The sequence below is a fragment of the Triticum urartu genome, chromosome 7 (assembly GCF_003073215.2).
Source record: "Triticum urartu cultivar G1812 chromosome 7, Tu2.1, whole genome shotgun sequence".
NCBI lineage: Eukaryota > Viridiplantae > Streptophyta > Magnoliopsida > Poales > Poaceae > Triticum > Triticum urartu.
This window is the reverse complement of record NC_053028.1, coordinates 111,725,682-111,750,259: the sequence shown is the minus strand read 5'-3', so window position 1 is coordinate 111,750,259 and position 24,578 is coordinate 111,725,682. Positions and strand designations below refer to the sequence as shown.

The 24,578-nt window shown below is 41.8% G+C and overlaps 1 protein-coding gene and 1 long non-coding RNA gene across 3 annotated transcripts; both read left to right on the top strand.

Annotated features, from left to right (window-relative positions):
* Positions 1–3,144: 3,144 nt before the first annotated feature.
* On the top strand, positions 3,145–4,965 carry LOC125518503 (disease resistance protein RGA5-like). Its single transcript, XM_048683328.1, has one exon. The coding sequence runs from the start codon at positions 3,145–3,147 to the stop codon at positions 4,963–4,965; it is 1,821 nt and encodes a 606-aa protein (XP_048539285.1).
* A 16,182-nt stretch (positions 4,966–21,147) lies between these two features.
* LOC125522423 lies at positions 21,148–23,843 on the top strand. 2 transcript variants are annotated; one of them, XR_007289753.1, is made up of 3 exons: positions 21,148–21,479; positions 21,736–22,091; positions 23,504–23,843. It is a non-coding gene; the product is annotated as an uncharacterized LOC125522423 (long non-coding RNA). The 2 variants fall into 2 exon arrangements; XR_007289752.1 differs by having other exon boundaries at positions 22,371–23,843.
* Positions 23,844–24,578: the final 735 nt, after the last annotated feature.

Genomic DNA, 24,578 nt, shown 5'->3' with positions numbered 1-24,578 from the left:
GAAGCCCTCCACATCGAGCCACCGACGCAGACGAGCCGGATCCAGCCGCAGCCGGCCAGATCCACAGGCCGCCACCTCCAGCGCACGCAACACGTTGAGATGGCATGAGCCGAGCAGCGTCAAGGAGCGCGTGAAGCCGACGCGACTCGACGCCCAGGCAGACCACGTCAGCGCCAGAGCAGCCACGCAGCGCAAGCAGAGAGGAGCCGAGCCTCCCCCACCGCGAGACCCCACAGCTAGGCAGAGAGAAGCCCCGCCGCCGCCGTCCGCCACGCAGGCTTAGCCCGGCGGCGTCCTCCGGCGACGGCAAGGTGAGGGAAGGAGGCGGGGAGGGGTCCGGTGGCGCTGGATTGGGGATTCCGCCCGAGCCGCCTGAGAGGCGACGCGGGGGACGGGGCTTCTGTGTACTACTGAAATTATAGATCCGAGCTGTTTGATTCCCAGGTCTACTCTTTAGGTATCTAGGATTTGATATCTGAACCCCTGGTCTTACCAGTAGGTTATGAATATCTCTATTTATATTATGATTCTGGAGTATTCGCCATGTTGTGTGAAACATGTAACCATTGGGAGATAGTCTAGTGGAAGTGTGGAACAGAGGACTGGCCAATGTAGAAAATGTTGATGGATTCTAAGCATAGATAGCCCTTCAGCAGGGTTGTAGTAGTAACCAATGTGCAAAATCTGGACAATGTGCGTACTCAAGATGCACATTGTTGTATAACTTACCATGAGATCACAGACTGGGTAACAGCACCATGATGCAGAAATTCAAGTGCCTTTTGCGATGTGGAAGACAGTAAAGTCTGAATATTCTTACGCTTGCCTGCAGAACAGTTGGAGTTCCACAGAATTAGGCTACTTACAAAGAGGTTAGGGATCGAACAGGAGGCATGTTCCATGTTGATGGATGTTTACCTTCCCTGGTGCATACAGCATACTCAAACACAAGACTGTAGTCATCGAAGTTAAATCCCCTTGGGATACAACATTGTAATATCTGCATTAGAGAAAGAAAATTAGCTTTCACTTTTATTGAAAAAAGCAACATTAATTTATATGAATGGAATGCAGAATGGCAAAGGAAAACACCCAATTAGGAACAGCCTACACAGTACACACTGAAGAATATATACTTGTATTGAAGAGATTCGCCTGAAGTGGATTCACAATCTGATCTGCACAGTACAAGAACCGAATCACCACATTCATCCTCTCCGGCCGCCGCCGGTGCTCCTCTCCCCACCCCTGCTTATGGCGGGTCTCTGAAGCACCGCGCGAGAAAGCGCGCAGGGAGAAGAATGGATGGCGGAGGTTCGTCGCCGGCGGCGTCCAGATTGGGGATCGGGGTGGTCGAGGGCGACGGCATGGGTCTTTGTCTCTTTTTTTTTTACCTTTCTTCGAGAGAGAGGGACAGAGAAGCCGAGCGTGTGGTGTGCTGTGTAGCTCGACTCAACTGGGCCGACGGCCCATCATTTCCGCTAGCCATTTCTTCCTTCCCGCGTTCTTATGCACGTTTTCTTTGTTTTCGCGCACATGAGTACGTACGTTGTGTGTTCTTCTACACAAACACAACGAAAGTTCAATCAAAATGTGTATATTTCCTTATTTATTTATTTTGCGGGTAAAATGTGTATGTTTCAAACCTCATCTTCCAAATGGATAATCTATGACAGCACCCACCTCGACCCGGCAGCCAATTGGAACCCGGCATGAGATGAAGGAAGCTTCGTCGCCCGGATAGGGTGTCCTTGCACTCTGAATTCTGAAAAGGATAAAATGGGCATATTAGAATATGTCAAGTTACATCTAAATTCAGACCCAGCATAGGTGCTATGATTTATAGATGTGAAATAGAAATAACACTATTTGGAAAAGTCTTGGGGTGCCGACGCGGTTTAGGGAATTGGTGAAAGACTTACCTACAAATTCAGATCTGACAGAGGGGCTGTGATTTAGATGTGCAATAAAAACAACTCTATTCAGACAAGTCTTGGGATGTCGATGCGGTTTACAGAGTGGCCCCTCAACAACCTATGGGGCTAACTGCATACTAAGAAAACCACTTTCATTCTGAAATTGACTGGGTCTCGTATTGACTAATTAAGATTAGGTTGCATATACTAGTGTTAGGGTCGCAGTGGTACTAAAATTAAATAGACTTGGTCGTTTCTCATTTAGAGCACGTACATGTCACCCACTACCTTCCAATGATTTTAAAATGTGTGGCTTGCAAAGTCAAAGAGAGCATAATGCTCTTTGGGGTTTGCCAATGCTTGTTGGTCGTACCTGTGCACCGGCATCTCTCGCCAATGGAATATTCATAAGAATTTGATGACTCTTAACCGAGCTATGAAAGCCCCCTTTTTCCTTGGAAACGGTCATGTTCACCTCTTGAAGAATACGAGAAGTGCATATTTTTGTGTGCAGGAAAACTTTCGATCTATTCATCTTCAATCATGGTAGTACAACGAACACTAGAAAATAAAAAATACATCCAGATCTGTAGACGACCTAGCGGCAATTACAAGCACTGAAGCAAGCCGAAGGCGCGTCACTGTCATCTCCCCTCCCTAGCCGGAGGCGGCAAAAACTTGTCGTAGTAAATAGTAGGGAAGTCGTCGTGCTACGGCCCCATAGGACCAACACAACAAAACATCAACCACCGCAGATGAAGAGTAGCGTACATTAGAAGAAATCAACCTAAAGACACAGCTTTAAATGAGTCTTGCCGAGTCTCATGAATTTGAGAAAATGTTTATGCTTGTTATTATGCATTTTTTTAAATAATATTACAATAATGTATTCTATCCTTCTTTGCAATCATATGGGTCTTGAATTACGGTCCAATGTTCTCAACACATTCAAATGTGTTGAGAATACAAACACACACACACACACACACACACACACACACACACACACACGTTAGAACTTGTTACAATGAATTTGAATTAAAACATTTAATCCATTGCGCAAATTGAAACTTCGAAGTGAATTCTAGCTAGAGACATGGTTGTTGAAATGAAACCATACACATGGAGGCATGTCTGCCATGACATGCATGCATTTATGATGTTTTTTTTCTGTAAATACTCAATGCCTTGACAAATCATTTCACTAATTTATTATGGGTGTTGTGTTATGAATGTCGATAGGTACTTCATCGTTATTGACGATATATGGGATACGGAAATATGGGATATAATCAGGTGCACGTTGATGCATAATAACTGTGCTAGTAGGATAATCGCAACTACTCGTATCCTTGAAGTTGCCAGAATCATCGGTGAAGTATATAAGCTCGAGCCTCTTTCTCATGATTTATCCAAGGATTTATTTAATACAAGATTATTTGGTGGTAAGAAGAAATGCCATTATGATCCCTTGATAAACACATACCATCAATTTTTACATAAATGTGGTGGTGTACCGTTGACTATAACCACAATAGCTAGCCTACTTGTTGGCAAACCAATGGAATATTTGTCCAAGGTATATCGCTCAATTGGTTTCAAATACGAAGATAACACGAGAACAATACTTTTATTGAGCTACTATGATCTACCTTGTCATCTGCGAACATGTTTATTATATCTAAGCATATATCCAGAATATCGTATTATTGAGAAAGATAGTTTGATATGGAAGTGGATTGCCGAGGGTTTTGTTCATGACCAGGAACCGGGGGTAGGATTATATGCTATTGGTGAGAGATACTTTGATGAGCTGATAGATAAAAGTATGATACAACCATGTGATTTTCCTACAAATAAGGGCATGATAAGTGGTTGTCGTGTCCATGACATGGTGCATGACATGATATGTCTGCTAGCAAAGGAAGAAAATTTTGTCACTATATTGGATAGTAATGAGCAGCACATCAATTTAGTACATAGAAGTGTTCGTTGGTTAGCCATTGGAGACAAAATCCGCCTGGCTAACATACCTATGCCACAAGTAAGGTCATTAAATGACTTCAACAATGATGTTATGTTGCCATCACTTTCATGCTTTCAAGTTTTGCGTGTCCTAGCTCTAGAAGGTGGTGCTTTCTCTCAGAACAACAATATTTGCCTTGAAAATCTTGGAAAGTTAGTACATCTGAGGTATCTTGGACTAGGGAAGATGGTGGGCATCCTTGAGCTCCCAAAGGGAATAGGGGACCTTAAGTTCTTACAGACATTGGATTTGGGTTGTGATAGATTACGAGAACTACCACGGAGTGTTGGCCTACTAAGACAACTCAAGTGCCTACGCGCTTATGGTAAGCACATAATAATGCCAGACTGGATTGGGAGCCTAACATCTCTACAAGAGCTATGGGTGAGCCAGGTCCATGAGTCTTCAAATTTTATGAATGAACTTGGCAAGCTTACAGAGCTGAGGAAGCTCCGCACTGCTGGAACATTATGGTTGTTCGGTGCGAGCTCGATGAAAGCTTGGAAGGAGTCTCTGGTAAAACTGAAGAAAATCCAAACCATAGACATGATTTTGGTTATGTCCATGGGATATGATGATTCCACTTGTTGTTGGGAAGGCTACATCCCTCCTCAGCAATTCTGTCTTTTGTACCTATGGTATAACTACGAAAAACCTGGTTGGGGTGGACCTATTGACTTGGCGCTTCTAGACCCCTCCCATTTATCCATGTTGGTGGAGACCGAGATCTTTGGAAGGTTTCCAGAGCTTGTTACTCTCCATTTGAACATGCCAAGGGGTCACCAATGTGAGATCATGGGAGCTGAAGGTGCATTGCCCAAATTGAGGGTTTACAAGAGTGCAACATCTGATCATATTCCAAAGGAAAGGTTTTCAAGTATGCCCAGCATTGAATCTCTGGATTTCCACATTGAAGTGCGTGTCTCCAGTGACAGCAAGGTTGATTATTTTGACTTTGGTAGCTTGAGGAACCTTCCTTTGCTCCAGAGTATACCAATCGACACATGGAGCTCACGTCCATAGTTGAGGCAAGATATCTTGGGGGTAAGTTTAACTCCACAGGCAACACTGGTTTATATCTATCGCATGCTAATTAATATGTAGTATATCTATTCAATTCTAGATGCCCAATCTGATTGAGCTAAATAAGATAGCTAACCAGCTCCACCTGCATTGGTACGTATGCTCCTGCCTATTTTTCAATACATCCTGCAAACTACATGTGTCTTCCTTCTCCTTTTATCAAAAAATATTAACAGCTAGCACTATGTATACATGCACGCTACATCTCTGTCTTCCCCATCAAATATGTATACACACGAGATATTATCTATATATTTATACAGTTGTTTCCACTCATTTTATGTGACCATGTACATACTTTCTGTGACAGTTATCTTTTCTATATGTAGGTTGGCAGTGTTAGCAAATCCCAGTGGAGAAAGAAAAAAAAGTTAGCGAGAGACTTCCGGAGCAGTGTTACCAACTGGAAGATTACCTACCTACGTATTCATCCATAGGTAGTTTATCTGTGTGCTTGAAGGATTTTAGTATTCATTTGCCTAATTCAACACTAGTTACAAAAAAAGGAACTCGATAGCCTAAATACAAAAAAAACAGGTTCCAGATTTGGTACTGGGTTGTTTGATCCTTAATTATGTTGTATTTTGTAGCAAACAAAAAAGAAAATCACAAAAAAAAGTGTTTGTATGCCTTATGGCAGCAAGTAGTGTGTTGCCTCGCTTTTAGTCAGGGAAAAAAACTAGAAAAAATGTCTTTGGACTTGTGTTTGTTTTGGGGTTTTGGTTTTGGGGGTCGGATGTGTACATATTTCTTGCTTGGGGTGTGGGGGAGGGGGGAGGGGGGGTGTAACTCCGCCTATGGCACTTGATGTTGCATAGCCGGTCCCAAGCCCGGATAAAGGAGGAGGGACCAAACAACTATTTGTTACGAAATGATGTGTTAATGTTCTGACAGATGACTTTATCCTTTATTTGTAGTGTTTGTTATTTGTATTCTTCATTATGTCGGTCAAGTATATAACATCGTAAGTTCATCACATACAGTGGTTCAAATTTGACTACTCCACAACATTCAGGGGCTTAGTTTTGTACAAAATCATTTCCCAAGGAAGAAGAGAACTCTTGGTTTCCTTTGTAGGCTTCTCTGCCGCAGAAAGTTCTAAACCCTTGTTCACATTTTATTTACTGATTCCTTTTAAAGGATTTAATGCCTGGAAGTGCGATCTCCTGCAAGCATCAGAGATACGTGTGATCGAGCAGGTTGATTTTCTTTATGCAATGATGGGGAGTCGATAATCTTTAAATGCCGTTGGGATAGTCTGCTAGAGCATATAGACCCAGGTAGAAACTGCTGATGGATTCTATGCATAGCTCGTGAAAGTGGAAAGGCCTGTCTAAGACTTATGTTGTTGTATGTTTTGCAGGATGATGGCAATCGGGACTCATTTCTACACAGAACGACGGCATAGTAAAGTGTAATTGTTGATAGGAGCCGCTGCTGATCTTGGTGTACACTAGAGAAGTTGTAGGAAAACAATCGTCTGAATTCCAACCTTGTGCCAAGGAGAAAATTATATAGCAACTACCAGCGCCCACCTATGGGCGCATATAGTTCTGATCTACCGCTTTTGGATCAAGACTATTCCATTGATGTGCTCTCAGCATGTGCAGACGGTAACGTTGTCTTCAGCACCGCCATTGACATCATCCTAGTCACTCTAGTGGATGGTTTAGTCAACCGTACTGAAAGTTGAACAACGGCGTCGAATTGTCTGCCTGCCTTTGTTCTCCGCATCGAATGTTGAACACTTCTTGAACTTGAATGAATATACTTGAAAAACACGTACAAGTCTTGGGAAGTGAATCTATACTGGGAAAGAATTGCTACCTCGTCAGTTATAGTTATCTCATATTTTTTTGCGGGGTAGTTATAGTTATCTCATTACTGGCTTAGTTTCATGATCTTCTACGGTAATGAGCATCATCAGGCTCTCTGCTTCACTATCTCCCTTTCTCCCACTTCTTTGATTATATCGATATCCTTTGGTTCATGGATGCACATGAAGTACTTATATTCGCACGAACACAACTTTAAGGATCAGCCAAGCAGTGCAATTATCTATTTTGCAGCTTCAATATATGGTTCAAGGTTAACTGATTACAACAAATCCCTTCAGAATATTAATACATCACCACAACATAGCCTAAACTCAAATAATGGCGACAACTGCTACAACAAAACATGCCGCAGTGCGAATAAGTGATTGTCATCAACGGGGCCTATCAATCATCAATGGTTGACCACCACCCTGAGGCGCCTGTACTACGGAAGTTCTTTCCGGAATGTCAGTAATTTGTTCGTGGGAAACATATGATTTTTCAAGCATATTAATGATACATCTTTTGGATGGTATGATGGTCAAGAGTATCCGTCTGCGCAATAAAGTTCATGCGTGAGGCATGAACATTAGAGAGAGTGGTATTATAGTGGGTATTATAGCGAGGCAATGTAAAGGGAAACCCCCCCCCCCCCCCCCCCCCCTAACAGAAGGTAAGCACGGCGCATCCCAATGTCCATTGAGGAAAACCCTGCAAATGTGCAGCAGAATGCAGAAAGTGCAGATGAAGCAAGTGCGATGGCATCGCAGATGATTAGCATTTTCAAATCTTGGAGTCGATACTTGTTAGTAGTATGAGCAGGAGCAAGAGCAGGCGCAGTTGCAACGGAACCAGTGTTAGGTATGCGTGGCCCTCCAACACTAAAAAAATTCTGTAACCGACATATTCAGAGTGACAACTGCACAGACAGCCATGAGTCCCCCATACTTGCTAATTGATTCGGATAGTTTTGCCTTATATTAACTTTTCATGTCATGTTATCAGTGACTCCATCCCATCGATAAGTACCATAATCAGCTTGAGCCAGTGTCAACTGTCAAGTGGCGATATATCAATGCTTTTGAATCCTACAGCAACATCAAGGAAAAAAATCTCTGTTACTTAGACAGGGGAGAGCAATTTTGTAAGAAAAATGACCGGTAAAAATATACAGGCAAGGGTGCGTACCGTGAAACCAAAGAGTGGACGTTCAAGGTTGAAGGCGGCAAGATCTAGAGGTGTGCCCCCCTCGTTGTTAAAAGGAAAGAGAGGATAGATAGAAGCCGCCATTAGCGTGAGGAGGCCGGCAGCATCTCCATCCGTCTGTGAGTCTGTCCCGTGGTCGGAAGGAGGAAGATTGTCTGTCTGGCCCTGAGTGGAGTCAACCTGACACCTGAAACGGCTCTGAAGCTACAACCAAATATTCAGATCTCATAAGCAAAAGAAGGGACTTGCAAATATTCAGAGTTGAGAAAACAGAGCAAAGCAAAGTAGTAGAGGAGGCTCACTACAGGTAAAACAGAGTTGAGAAAACATCAAGGGGTCTCCGGCAGGTAAGCTTCATAACTCAACTACGTACATACATAGACCATCAGTGTGCACTTAACCACGCTTTAGAAACAGAGCATAGGACCTCTACACAACATACACTCAGCTCTACCTTTCCAACCCCTTTTGCTAACGCTAACCTTAGTTAAGATACTGTACTCCACAAGCAAAACCCACATAGGAAAATTGAGTTTCAAAGTTTCCTTGGCAACATCCAAGGTTTATTTATTTTAAGGAATAATAAAGCAGGATATCTTCGACAACAACGATAGCAATTGTTGGCGACAAACAACACACACACACACACACACACACAGAGAGAGAGAGATGCCGGTGTGGCAGCGAGCGCAGGTTGCCCGTAGCCCCGGCGCCATCCTGTTGCACAGCTGGAGTGAAGTTGTCATGGCTTGATCTGTAAGTTTGTTCTGTACTACCTAGCTAGCAAGGGTTCCTGATGCCGTGGATTCAGCGCCGTACATCGAGTACTATCACACAGTCTAGTGTGTATTCTCCATGTAAAAATAAAGAGAAGATAGATAGCAGCCATTAACGTGACGAGGCACCATTTTCGTCGATCCTGTGGTCGAGAGTAATATTGTCTGTCAGGCCCCAAGTCGATCTGACGCATGAAACGGACCTGAAGCTACAGGGAAATATTCAAAGTTGAGAAAACAGAGCAAAAGCAGAGGAAGCGACAGGCAAGTATTCAGAGTTCAGAAAGCAGAGGAAGCACAATTGCAGTCGGTTTTTATATGCATCAGTTCTGAGTGTCCATCTTTGTCCACTGCCTTCCGCATTCCAAGGTTAGTTGATCATCATCAGTGGATCTCCGGCAGGTAAGCTTCACATCTCAGCTACATATATAGACCATCACTCAAAAGAATCATGATAACACACAACCCGTTCAATCCCTTAGTTGCTCAATCAAAAGAATAGAAACAGGAGCAACCTGAGTATCCAGAGTGCACACTTAACCGCGCAGCACAAATATTCAGAAACAGTGAGCACACAAATCTCAAGCGATCCTCGGTTTCAGCCGTGCTGCACAACATACACTCTGCTCTACCTTTCCAACTCCTTCTTGTAACACAAACCTCATTTAACCCGCAAAAAAAAAAAAAAAAAAAAAAAAAAAACACAACCCACAGTTAAGTTATACGACAAGCAAGGTGGCAGCAGGGGGTTAGCTTTTCCTTTATATCTTGTTGCACAACAAGCAGTGCTCTATACGACGGTATTCAGGTAGTAGTTTGGAGAGGGTATTTACTCACAGCTGAACTATTTGGTTATTTGATTGCGCCTAAAAAAATGTCAGAAATTTCTAAATTATTAGGTGCATGTCATGGTTGCCATAGAACAGAGAAATTTAGACCAATCGAAACTTTTCCTTTAAAATTACCTGCAAAGTAGACCATAGAAAAATCCCTGGTGATTTCCAATACTACTGTATAAAACAAGCAATTCCTATAGGACAATAACCCTCTAAAAGTTCTGTGAAATACCTTTGAACCAAAGTGGCCTTTAGACAGTGTTCATGCAAATTGCAGCAGCTAGCCTGAACTTTCACAAATGAATATGCTTCAAAAATAGATACAAGTCTTTGAGTGAACCTATGTACAAATTCGTATCCTTTACATTCTAACTTTTTCCATGATTTGGATGTTCAACAGACTATTTGAACAAGACTTGGAATGTCGACACGGTTTGGTCCTGCTTGTGGTGGCAAATCAGTGTGCAGTTCTCCTGCGTCGCTTTTGGGCCGAGGCCATTCCATCATGTGCTCTAACCTTGTGCTCTTAATAACCTCGTCTTCAAGACCACAATGAGTCCGTCAGCGTCACTCTAGATGAATGTCATAGTCAGTGAAAGGTTGACGTTGAATTATCGGTCTGCCTTTGTTGTCTGTATTGAAGGTTGAATGTTTCGCGAATGAATGTACTTAAAGAGTACTCCCTTTGTAAAGTAACTGATCTAAAACGTCTTATGTTACTTTACAGAGGGAGTACATAGGAGTCTTTTTTTTTCGAAAAGGGGGGGCTCCCCGGCCTCTGCATCAGAGTGATGCATACGGCCATCTTATTAACCAAGAAAAACAAAATGTGCCAACAAGGTTCTAAAGTCTCCAACTGAAAAAAAAGAAAAGGCAGCTCACACAGAGCCTAAAAGGCTAGATACACAAACTAGCCAGGAAAAGACGCCACAACCGGCTGGCTAAAAATAGATAGGTAAACTAATTGTCTATCCTATTACATGACCGCCATCCAAACCGGTTGAAGATACATCTATTGGCTAAGGAAGAAAACTTTCTCACTGTAGTGGATAGTCACAAGCAAAAAACATATCCAGTACACCACAAGGTTCGTAGGCTGGCCATTGGAAATAAAAACCGTCTGGTTGACACACACATGCCACAAGTAAGGACATTTAATTCCATGTGCTTCGATGAATGTCACCCATCGCTTTCATGCTTTCAATTTTTGCTTGTCCTATCTCTAGCAGGTGGCAATTATTCTTATATAGACACCACAAATCGTCTGGAACATCTTGGAAAGTTAGTCCACTTGAGGTATCTTGCACTAGCGTACATGAAAATCCATGAGCTACCAAAGGAAATAGGGGACCTAAAGTTCTTACATACACTAGACTTCCTTGAGGTTAGACTACAAGAACTGCCACAGAGTGTTGGTCAGCTAAGTCAACTGAAGTGTCTGTGGCTTGAAGCCACGAACACAAGAGTGCCAGAAGTGTTATGCGTGAATAGTGTTGAAGGCTGCTCGAACTTTGTGAATGAGATTGGCAAACTTGCAGAGCTGCGGAAACTCCGTATTGGTGGAAGTTTATGTCTGCCTAGTGCGGCCATGGCAAAAGCTTGGGCGGAGTCACTTGTGAAACTGCAGAAAATCCAAGTCATAGACATTGCTTGCATTGAGTCAGGTGGGTATGATGATGTCACCTGCTCCTGGGAAGGCTACGCCCTCTGTTCACAACTCCGTGTTCTGCACATGGCGTACAGACAACCAGGGCTGCTAGCTAGGATTAACCCACTGCTTCTTCCAAGCCTCTCTAATTTAGAGGTACACGTGGACGCTCCAGATCTTCAGATCTTTGGAATATTTCCAGAGCTGGTGACTCTTAAGCTGAACACTCCAATTGGTCTCCACCATGATGCCATGGGAGCTCCAGGTGCTTTCCCCAAGCTAAGGGTTTTCACGACGCATGGAACGCCTGGTCGGTTTGTGAAGGGAGATATGCCAAGCCTTGAACACCTCGAGTTCCGCATCAACTTTGTGCAGGGCTCCAATTTTGACTTTGACTTTGCTAGCTTGGTGAACCTCCCTTTGCTCCAGAAAGTTAAAGCCTATATAGTGCATGATCCTGCTCTCCCTCGTGCGGACCTCCACAAGGCAGTGGAAGTGGCAAGGCATGCGATTAACATCCTTCCCGACCCTCGCATACTTGAGTTCTTTGCGGTAAATATCTATCCATTTGTGTTGAGCAACACATGTTTATATTTGTCGCATGCCAATTAATTTGCAATATTTCCTTTTCTGCAGATGCCGATCAATTCTGACTGAGCTAGGCTAGCTAGTAGTGCATGGATCTCCGCCTACGTCAAGGTACACTCCCTGCGTATTTTACTATATACTAGATCATTGATGGCACGCCATCTATTTGTACAATGAAATGATAGGAATTTTGCTAAATATATGACCACATGAAACATATTAAATGCATAAATATAACCATACATCAGTTAGTAATTTGAGGAGATCTGGCAAGATTCTTTTTTTTGCATACTAATTGGAGAGCTTTATTCATCGAAGAGCATTCATGGATGAGTCGGCCAATAGGCTGGTCACCAGGAAGCTTGGAGTATCATCTATCCAGCTATCTGTTACATCCAGTGCACAAGCACGCTTTGCACAAAGATGCGCAGGAAGATTAGCTGATCTACTTACATGTCGAACACCGAAAGATGTAAAGTACTAAGCTCTCCTATCTCATCTAATAAATAGGCCACAATAGAACGTGAATTGTGACGAGAGTTTCAAAGTGTGCTTGATTGTATACAAATAGGCCACAATAGATCTGGCAAGATTCACACATACAAATTGGCTTGGTATAACAATATACACAACAACTAAGATAGTAAATACGCCTACTCAGCACTACCAAGACAATAATAAGCAGAGATTGTATACATGCACTAGTAGAAAAAGGGTCAAATGTGAAGCACATTAGTGCCGGTTTGAATTTGAGCCGGCACTAATGTGACCATTAGTGCCGGTTCCAACGGCTAGGCGGGCGGGCATCATTAGTACTGGTTCGTGGGTAACCTTTAGTACCGGTTCATGCCACGAACCGGTACTAATGAGGCTGTGTCAGGCTATGGTCAGTCTGGGGCCCCCACGAAGACCTTTAGTACCGGTTCATGCCATGAACCGGTACTAGAGTATCTTTGTAAGCTGATTTTTAGTCCCACCTCGCCAAGAGAGAGGCAGTATGAGCGGTTTATAAGCCGTGAGTGCACAGACAATGACGAAGAGTTGCAATGCTCACCTACATGTTGATTAGCTTCAAGCCTTGCGGAATAGCATAGATTGCACTGAGCTATGTGCAATGCAGTCTACACTATTCCGAATGGCTTAAAGCAAATTAACCAGCATTGCACCTCTTTTTTATTTTTAATAACTTATTTGAACTCCGGACTTCTTTTGTGTTCAGTATGCAGCATTCAAAGCGACGTCATCAATTTCCAACATGTTCTGACATCATTTGTTGTTTTTCAGTCATTTACCTAATTGTTTAGTAAATGACCGTGAAATTGAAAATCACTACAAAATGAATCCTGAAAATGTTGAAACTTGGCATGGTATCATCATATCACCCGCATAGCATGCGTGAAAGAGTAGAGAGGGTCACGGCAAAAATTGGACGCACTTCGTGTACAAACTGGACAAACTCTTTCAGAGTATCAGGGTTTCGGACGAGAACTCATATGTTACACGGCCACTTCAATGTTTTTTAAACTTATTTGAACTCCGGACTTCTTTTGTGTTCAGTATGCAGCATTCAAAGCGACGTCATCAATTTCCAACATGTTCTGACATCATTTGTTGTTTTTCGATCATTTACCTAATTGTTTTAGAGAGCTAAATGACCGTGAAATTGAAAATCACTACAAAATGAATCCTGAAAATGTTGAAACTTGGCATGGTATCATCATATCACCCGCATAGCATGCGCGAAAGAGTAGAGAGGGTCATGGCAAAAACTGGACGCACTTCGTGTACAAACTGGACATACTCTTTCGGAGTATCAGGGTTTCGGACGAGAACTCATCTGTTACACGGCCACTTCAATGTTTTTTAAACTTATTTGAACTCCGGACTTCTTTTGTGTTCAGTATGCAGCATTCAAAGCGACGTCATCAATTTCCAACATGTTCTGACATCATTTATTGTTTTTCGGTCATTTACCTAATTGTTTTAGAGAGCTAAATGACCGTGAAATTGAAAATCACTACAAAATGAATCCTGAAAATGTTGAAACTTGGCATGGTATCATCATATCACCCGCATAGTATGCGCGAAAGAGTAGAGAGGGTCACGGCAAAAACTGGACGCACTTCATGTACAAACTGGACAAACTCTTTCAGAGTATCAGGGTTTCGGACGAGAACTCATCTGTTATTCCGGTTGGTGGCTCCAACCGGTACTAAAGAGTGACCAGTACTACAGTTTCTTAAGCTGTTTTTTAGTCCCACCTCGCCAAGAGAGAGGGACTAGGAGCGGTTTATAAGCCCTGAGTGCAGAGACGATGAAGAAGAGGCTCAATGCTCATGTTGCTTAGCTTCAAGCCTTCAGGAATATGGTAGATTGCACGGAGCTACGCGCAGTGCAGTTTACACTATTCCGAAAGGCTTGAAGCAAATTAACGAAGCATTGCACCTCTTTTTTATTTTTAATAACTTATTACAACTCCGGACTTATTACACTACACGTCGGCATTTCTTTTTTTTAAACTTTGGTTATAACTCCAAACTTTGACCATCAAGTTTTGCAGAAAAGAAAAAATTGCAGAAAAGAAAAAAATTATATAAAAAAACTACTCAGAAATAAATAGCAGAAAATAAATATAGCAGAAAAGAAAAAACTACTCAGAAATAAATAGAAGAAAAAATAAAGCAGAAAAGAAACTTCTTATATTTGCTATTTTTCAATCGTTCACAAAATTACCGTGAAATTGAAAATCACTACAAAATGAACTCTGAAAATGTTGAATTTTGGCAAACTAGATGAAAAACTACTCACAAATAAATATAACAGAAAAGAAAAAACTATACAAAAAACTACGAAGAAAAAAATAGAAGAAACAGAAAAGAAAAAAATATAAAAAAAATTGGGGCGCTGCCCTGTGGGCCTGCTACGCCACAGGCGTGCAATTATAGGCCCTAAAGGCCCAGCAAACTCACAGGGCAGCGCGCAGAAATTAGGCCCACAAGCCTGCTATATAGAGGAGTTCAAAGAGGCAGCCGCGGCTGGGCTTATAAAGCAGTGCGGCTGCCCTTCGCCCGGCGAGGTGGGACTAAACTTTGCGAACTACGGGGTGGCAGCGCAAGGCCTTTAGTACCGGTTGGTGGCTCCAACCGGTACTAAAGGCCTGCTCTTCCCGCCTCTTGGCCTGGCCAAAGTTGGCCTTTAGTACCGATTGGTGGCTCCAACCGGTACTAAAGGCCTCTCCTATATATATAGCACTTACGAAAATTTCAGTTACATTTCCCCACTTCTTCGCGTCTCCAACCTCTCGCGCGCCGCTCCCGTCGTCGCCGCCCGTCGCCCGTCGTCGTCGTCGTCATCCCCGCCGCCGCCCCGAACGCCGCGCGCCGCCGTCCCGTATACGTACGTATCTCGCTCTCCTCGCGTACCCGTCGCGCCGCGCGCCGTCCGTCGTCTCGTCGCGCGCACCCGGCCGGCCGGCCCGTACGCCGCCGCCCCCGCTCGTACGTACGGGGCGGCGGCGTACGGGGCCGCACACACACACATACCACACACGCATACACACACATACGTACACACATAATATACGTATATATACACACACATACACACACGCATACACACACACACATTTTTTTTACTTATTTTCTGTTTTTTAGAAAAGTTAATTAGATGATCGAATGTTAGATTAATGTCGAATGTTAGATGAATTAGCTAGCTAGATAGAAAAATTGTCGAACTAAAGATTAGAACTATAGTTGAATAATTAATATAACTAGTTTATTTTTAGTTAGAAAATTGTCGAACTAGTTTATTTAAGTATATGAGATTTGAACTAGTTCAATAATTAATACAACTAGTTTATTTTTAGTAAGAAAATTTAGGTATCTGAGATTTGATGATCTAATTAAAATATTATTTATTAATGAGTTTTTCTGTTTATTTAATTTTTTATATATTTTGAGTTTATATAAATGTTAGATTAATGTTGAATGTTAGATGAATTAGATAGAGAAGTTAAATATATAATAATGTCAATTGTTAGAGATGAATATAGTTAGATATATTAATGTCAAATGTTAGATGAATATATATTTGGCTAGATATAGGTGTTTAATGTTTTACCTATATGAACATAGGAAATGTCATCTGACGACGAAAAAGATTTCATTATGTGCGAACACTGTGAAGACCAGCGCGGCCTGTGCGACAAAAATTTCCTTGTTGATGGTAGGCGCTTCAGCATCAAGCTGGATGAGACATTCGAAGTTGATACAGTAAGTCACTTTGTCAATTATTATTTGAATGCAAAACTTATGCTTCATTTGCTTCAACTTATAATTTTAAAATTTCACTATTCTACTAGCGCATCCCCTGCCATGCAAGAATTTTTGTCTTGAATAAGATAGGTTTTAGTGCTATAGATGATATGGAGGTAAAGAGATTTTACTTGAAGACGGAGCATGGGTATACTTTCAACGTCAAATTATATAATGGAGACACATACACCCATTTTGAATGCAAAACTTGGCAAGCACTATGCAAGGCTTATGCATTTGAGCCTGATATGGTTATCACCTTTGATATTCGTCCGGAAGATGATATTGAAGGTAATATAAACATCTGGGTCGATGTGCAAACGCCTCCAGTTCTACCATTTGGTGAGTTTTTCTCAACCATGCATGCATATGTTTATGTCTTTGATACAGTTTATTTAAAAATAGTTGACAACTAATTTGTATTGTCAGTTTATTTCGGTTCAAGTAAACATGTCCGGCGCTTGGTAGACAGGACCTACTACTGCCCCGGGGCTCAATTAAACTGCAAGGAGATAAGTCATTATGTTTCATGGCTTGAGGATCTTAATACTGTCAAGACAAATTTTTTTCCTGAACTTAGAAATGTTAGTACTCAAAACATGCGACCAATGGTGATCGTATTGAACTACGGTCACATCTATAATCGAAAGATGGTAAGACTTTAAATATTTGTCCTTAATTAGTGCATCTTTTGCGTATAATATTTTTGAAGCTAAACTTTCATTACTTAGTATATTAATTACTATACGATGTTCTTCAACAGGGACTTCCGATGACAGTTGTGCCTCAGTGGATCGAGACAAAAGGTCGCATGTCAATGGTTAGCTTACGACCAAGATTTCCTACATTGCACATGAGTGCATTCAGGATTTCTGAAAGCGAAGAATGCTTAATAGTGAAAGATTGGAGCAAAATTGTTAACGATCGCAGAGAAGTACTAGGGGGCAGCAAGGAAAAGCGCAACCCAAGATTAGGAGACAGATTCATCTGCATGCTCCAGTATGATGAATCAGGAGAGCTATACATGTTCTATGCTATTCTACCTGAGAGGGAGCAGCAGGATCAGTAGCTACTACTTCATGCTCTTAATTAGTACTTGTCTCATGTCCGTGTCCTTAACTTCGATGTTGGTGATGATTATGTTGAACTTGATGATATCTTTGCTTCTGTTACAAAGTGAATGTTTCCTCTTTAAGCTAGCCAGCGTTGATGATGATTAGATAGCTAGCGGGAATGACTATGATGATTAAATAGTGGTAATTAGACGACTATGATGATTTTTAGCTAGCTAGAGTTTATTTATTTATTAATATGCGATGATGATGATGATGATGACGACTACAACTCATTATAACGTAAAACAATCCTAAATTAAATTGATAACACAAATTTAATTAAAAAATATAAAATAAAACAAAAACCCACAACCATTTAGTACCGGTTGGTGTTACCAACCGGTACTAAAGGGCTCCCGGCCCCCGGAGCTGGCTCGTGCCACGTGGTTTCCCTTTAGCACCGGTTCATGCTGAACCGGTACTAAAGGGGGGGGGCCTTTAGTGCCCACACTTTAGTGCCGGTTTAAGAACCGGCACTAAAGGGCCTTACGAACCGGTGCTATTGCCCGGTTCTGCACTAGTGATGGTACATAAATGGCATCTTCACAAGCCTCTACCAAAGGGCTACCATGTTTGGAAACAAAGAAGAAATAGGGGAGCCTTATGCATCTGGTCACAAAAATGTAAAACTCCCATGGAGACAGCATAACTGATATAGCGAGCAGCATCATGTGCTAGATGAAAAACAAATAGTATGAGAACAAAAGTGATAACTGGAATAAATGTGGAGATGCGTAAATGTCAGTACACCTAGCATGGATCCAGTACGTCCTTCTTGAAGCTCTCAACCTAGATATCATTACTTGGTTATGCGGTAGTACTGAAATAAATTTCAGCAAAGAGTCGGTCAAATTTTATCGCATGAAAACCTACATACAGAAAAAACGTAACTTGAATCCTCTTTGACAACATAATATCCGTTCAACTTGAAACAACCAAACTTTCTACAATATTTGTTAAAAAAAATTGAGTACTAACAGTCTAGCCTGATTGGCACACTTCTTCTGTTCTTTCACCAGACACGGAGCCATCACAGGTTTGACCTATCACTAACACGGCAGTGAAACCTTGTCTGACAACCAAATACAATGTCCTAAATTTAAACTCGGCCAGACATATTAAGAACTTTTTATCTCTAGGAATTATATACTGAGAGGAGACGTTCTAAACAAATAGACATTACAGGAATCTGTAGCAAACATTGCTTTCTGGTAAATAATTTGGCATACCTTGGAACAGTAATAAGCAACATTTGTATTTATGACGAATGGGAAAATCAAATGGAACAGATCTTTGTGTTCGCGAGGCCAGCTTATAAGTTCAATCAGGTTCACTCCAAATATTAGATAGTGAGTGTACTCTAGTAATACCACATGTATTCATGAATTAGAGCAAAAAATTCATACCCAATTTATAATCTTCATGTAGTATTACTGCTACTCATGATTGAAAAGGGACCACATGATTTAGAGATAGATAATCTACATAATGTGAAAAATAATTTTGGATGCTGACATATACTGTAACAAAATTCAAGATACTCATATACTCTATTATATTGTACATGATAATTTGCTAACTCCAGCAAAAATAACAATTCTTTTGCTTTCAGGCACATAATTAGCTAAGTACAAGAGGGGTGAAATCTAGGAAAAGAGAAAATGGTAAGTACAAAATGTTTCCAGCCGAGGGACTTCAGAATCATGTACTTACGCTGGAACCAAAAGTTGATGCTCCATTCCTATCTTAGCATCCATCTAAAACTCAATAGGTGGTACATATTGGAGTCATTTGATTTATAACATGGAAGAAGTTGTTAAATTAGGTATTGCGATTACACAAAGTAATCGGTTACCTTGAGATTTAGAATAATAATATTAAACAACTGACTGCATTCAGATTAGAACATTACAATATTTACAGTAACAGATTTATGATCTGTCAGATAGACGACCCTCCTACTCTAAAAGTAGTTAAGTCAAAATATAGTCAAGGGATTGCCTATTAGTTCATCCACATGTAAACAAAGTGAATTCATTAAGAATCTAGCAAAAATACATTGTAACCTCTTTTGCCATGATTCCTGAAGCAACACATATGCATGGTGGGAGATGAGGTCTACCAACACATTGATATTGATGAATAAACAACAATGGAACTTGAACTTATTTCATGCCTAATTCGAAGGAACAAAGACATATAAGAATTCTACCCAAAATATATTTGAAAAATCTTTTCTTGATGTCTAATTAATCATAAAATATTATCCCATGAAAGAAACAGGAAGGAATCAAAACTTCAATAGTATAAACAATGGAATCACCATAGAAGTGATATCAATAGGAATTTGATTGGGGTTGAAGGGATTTCAAATGGGATACACGTACATTGTAAAATGCTTGGCTGACACAAAAATCCTTGCTTATAACTGATTAGTGTAATAATCTTGCAACAGCAAACCAATACTGACAGACAGTAACATTATCTTCCACTTGGAGCAAAGATTCAACTCTGCTTCATAAAATAAAACTCAGAGCGGGCAACTTCTTGTATGCAGCACTGAAACGTGATCACTAAGATACTCTTCCTGGTTTTTCAAATTGGTTGTTTCAACACAACAAAACTAAAAAGAACATAACTAAATACAAGTGCATAACAAAACTATGAGGATGATGGCATGATGTTACTAAAACTGAAAAGAGTAAGCCATCATTATATTTTGCAACAACCAATTAACTATATTAATTAAATGATACGATTGCAAAAGGAAAAGTGTTAGGAAGATCTACCAATACCTGAACAGTAGTTTCCTCCACAAAAATTCCTTTACCTCATAGCAGAACGCTTTGACCTGCAATTGGCTCTACCAGTACAAGAGAAAATTCACAGATTGAATGAAATATTGTTCGGGGGTGAGTGGAAGACAGAGAGAAACAAAGTTTGCAAAGTTGTATGAAGGTGTTACCTTGGAGGAGGGAATTTGACATCAACGTGTAGAGGAGAGGGTGTCATGACGTGTATATAATCACCCAAACCAAATCCCTGCTGCTCGTTGTAGCACGTTTGTGCTGGTTGTGCACCTGCGAGAGGTGCCAGATCCACAAGGCTAGTGTCAGAAACATAGGGTCGGGCTGGATGGCAGCGGCGCCGACGTTCCACCTTGAAGGACGGATCTGAGCATTCCAGGTAGACGGAGAACATGCCGTCGAGGAGGCGAAGCGACAGAGATGGCCGGTGCCGCCATCTGGCAAGCTGGGGGTTGCCGATAGAAAACGAGAACGAGGGAGACGCACCACTGCTCGAGGTCGTGGTGGGAGGCGGTGCCGGGAAGGCGACGTCGCGTCCAGCCGCCCGGAACGCCATGGCCCTCGCTCCGGGACCGTTCGCGGCCTAGGTCGACCAGCCATGGGAACAGCCGCCAGCCGCCAGGCGAAGGGTGTGAGAGGCGTTTGGTCTTGGGAACAAAACGGTGGCTTCACGAAGGGGATGGTGCTGCAGGCCCATTAGGCCCAATTTAATCCGAGACGCCGAAAAAAGCGACCAGAGCAGCGGCCCATGACAATTAGCAATCCCTAATAGCGAACGAGGCCAGATGAGGAGCGATTTACAGTAAATCTGACGACTGAAAATGCTCAAGATTGATGATCCGACGGCTACGGGTGCTGATGTCCTGAGACGGCAGAAAAATTGCTCAGTTTTAATGTTTCTAAATAAATGTACCAGTGGCGGATGTACAGGGTGGCCCACCCTGAGATTTTGAATGTGCTTTATATACCTATATCTATACTTGGGCCAGAGAGAAAAAGAAAACAGCCCAGTAACTTCCAGGGACGAACGCATCACGGCCTGTCCAAGCAGAACCCTCGTCTCTCCCGGTCGCCCCCCTCGCACAGCGACTCCTCTGCGGCTCTGCCCGACCCCAACACCCAGCCCGCCAGCCGTCGCGGCTTCGCCGGTCGCCGGCTGGAGCCCGGAGTTCAACCGTCCAGGAGGCTCCCGCCTCCCCTCTTCCCGGCTTCCCGCCTGGCCGCCCGGTCCAGCCGTGCCCCTGCGGACTGCGGTCCTGGCGTCCCGCCTCCCCTTTTTGGCGCCCCGTCGGCCCGGCCGCCCCCCTTCAAAGCCCCACCATGTCGGCAAACTCCTGACCGATTTAAGGTACCCAAATGCCTCAATTTCAGACTTAGGGTTTGCTTTTTTTGCACCAATTCATGTACATGAACTGATGAATACATACATAATTTTGCACAAGTACTTTGGTTAAATCGGTCTATATTCGGATATGATATGAAATTATAGCTTGCTTGAATGAAGCCACAAAGGCTTGAATTTTTCCTCAATTACTTTCATTTTGCACATAATCCCTCAATTTACTTGTGTATTGTGTATTGATAGAAAGTAATTTTTGTTACAGAATTATTGAAGAATGAAGAGGGCCGGAGACATTGTTTCTCTTTTCCAGAGAGAAGCTATTAAGATAGGGAAGAAGAAGAAGGCAGGGAATATGTCGGATGTGGCCAAAGAGCAAACTCATGAACCAACAAGGTCTATGTCGAATGTGACTGTAGAGCAAACGGAAGAGCATTTTCTGCCATGAGTTTGGTCAAGAGCAAGTTGAGAAAATAAGATGGGTGATAGTCTTTTGGATGATTGGCTAGTGACATACTTTGAGAGGGGCGCTTTCTCCCAGGTGAATGAAGATGATATAATTGATAGCTTCATGGCAATGCAAAAGCGTAGGCCAGAAACAGTCTTTTTGAACTTGTCAAGGTATGTACTATGGTCTAGGTAGTATTCACTATGTAGGCTTCTTTATGCAAAATTAAGATTTAGTTGAGAATTTTAGTGTGTTCATAAGACCATATTGCTTTATGATATTGATAATTAGTTAGAACACGCACATATCATATTGCTTATCAAAAAAAATTGAGGCGGACCACCCTGGTGTCAAATGCTAGCTCCGCCACTGATATGTACTATATGTGTACACGCCGCAATTTTCCAAACCATACACGTATACGTTCACTGACAGTTATTTCATATATGTAGGCTGGCATCGGTGTTAATAAATTACACGGAGAAAAGAAAAGGACAACAAGAGAAATTTCGGTTTGTTTGCTTTATTGGGAAAACAATAAAAAATGTCTTTTGTAACAAAGGTAAAACAAAATAGCAAAAAAGAGTGTTTGTTTAGTTTATCGCCTTCTGCAGCAAAGAAAAAAAATCACAAAAAAACTTCGCTTGTTGGTTTTGTTCTCTTTTGTAACAAAGTAGAAATGAAAATTAAAAAAAAAAAGTTTAGTTGCTTTGTGGAATCGAGTAGCGTTTACTCGCAGAAAAAAAACTCCAAAAAAAGGGTCTTCACCTTTTCGTACCGTTTATGTTGTGTGTGTATTTGAGTTTGTTTCTTGGGTTTGGGGGTCAGGTGTCTGTATATATGTGTTTTTCAGTTGGAAGGGGGTGGGGGTGGTGTAACTCTGCCTATGCTAATATGATGTTACACTTCATGTTGCATAGCCGGTCCCAAGCCCGGAAAGAGGAGGAGGGACCAAACATCTACTCATTAACCAAATGTGGTGACCATTTTATGTTCTTACGGTTGATTGTATCCTTTATTTGTAGTGTTTGTACTTTATTTGTCTTAAGTACCTTGTTCGAGTATATAACATCTTAGTTCAGCATACCTAGTGGTTCAGGGTTGACTATTTCTGAACAGTCAAGGGCTTATTTGTAAACAAATCGTTCCCCAAGGAATAATGCCAAGAAGACAAGCACCTGGTTTCCTTTCTAGGCTCTCTCTGCCACACAAATCCTTGGCTCCTTTTTGATGTCTCGGAGAGAACATCTCAGCCAAGTATTTTTTTTTTTGTATGTGCAGTAGTCTCAGCAGAAAAAGACTTCTAACGTCATCTGGAAAATTAACTTCATGATCATTTCTTAGTCTCGCTCTGAAAGGCTTTTACGAGGTTAGTTTCACGAGTAATTACTCGTTTCTTGACAGAACCAGAGTATGCAGCTTCAGATAATGAATACATGGTTACTCTTTGGAAATAAATGAAGCACTACTTCTATGGAAGTGGAGTGGAGTATATATATTTCTTCCTTCTCTGGCCCAATGGTTTCTTTGAGTTTCATTTCCATTTAATGTTATTTTTTCTGATGCTGAGCTCTTCCATGTCCAGACACATACGAAATCTTCGTAAATAACAGCCTGTCCACAAAGCTATATGGAGACGCTGTTGCGCTGCTGGGTTAGCTCTTCCATGCCCGGACGCGTATGGAATTCTCAAAAGCTAGCCGTTGGGAGATGATCTAGTGGAAGTTTGGAACAGAGGACTGGCCAAGGTAGAAGATGTTGATGGGTTGTAAGCATAGATAGCCCTGCAGCAGAGTTGTAGTAACCAATGCAAACAATGTTCGACAAAGCGATTAAAAAGTCCCCCTTTTATTTTTGATAACATTTAAAAGCAGATGCATCTACAATGATGAACATTGTTGTATAACTTACCATGAGATCTCCTGAAATTAATCCTCACCCCTCCATGGCCGCGCGCCAATGACCCGATCTCGATCGCCACAAAGCACCAGCCACTGCTCCTTCTCACGCCGGACAAGGGAACCCGGCCAGAAAACCAGGAGGCTCGCCGCATGGAGATAAAAAACGAACACATACGGGAATCATGTGTCGTACGGCAGCCGCCTGTTGCACGACATTCGCTCCTCGAGGATCAGCAGGTTGGCACATACGGTTGCCGATGGGAAAGACTTAACTTACAGTTCATTGTCTGAATGAAACCTACTAGAGTAAATTCAAGTTATGGATATGCTGAATTGATTAGAAGCCGGCATCATGAAGAAGAATATATCAGTACTACTCTGATGGTAGCCCTACAAGATTATCCACCCAAACTCTTCTGTACAGTTGCAAATAACCATATATTGAACTAAGCACTGATGATAGTATAACATTTCGTGTTCCATCAAACACACAAATCAAGCTCAGTTTACATGGTTCATCAATCACACACACTGACACAAACAAGAATTTTATTACAAACCACCCAGCTTAAATGTAATTGCAGGAACATAAGTAAATTAAAATTTAAGCTGATGTACACCATGTCATCAGTGCTTTGGTATCGATATACTGTCATGAGTGCATTGTTAATGGGACATTATGAAGTAAATCAAAATTAAAAGCTTAATTTGTGTTTGGCTGATGAAATATGAAATGATATACTTGAAAATAGAAGAGAG

Excerpts from the sequence above, each read along its gene's own strand:
- LOC125518503 (XM_048683328.1), top strand. The coding sequence starts at position 3,145 with ATGAATGTCGATAGGTACTTCATCGTTATTGACGATATATGGGATACG.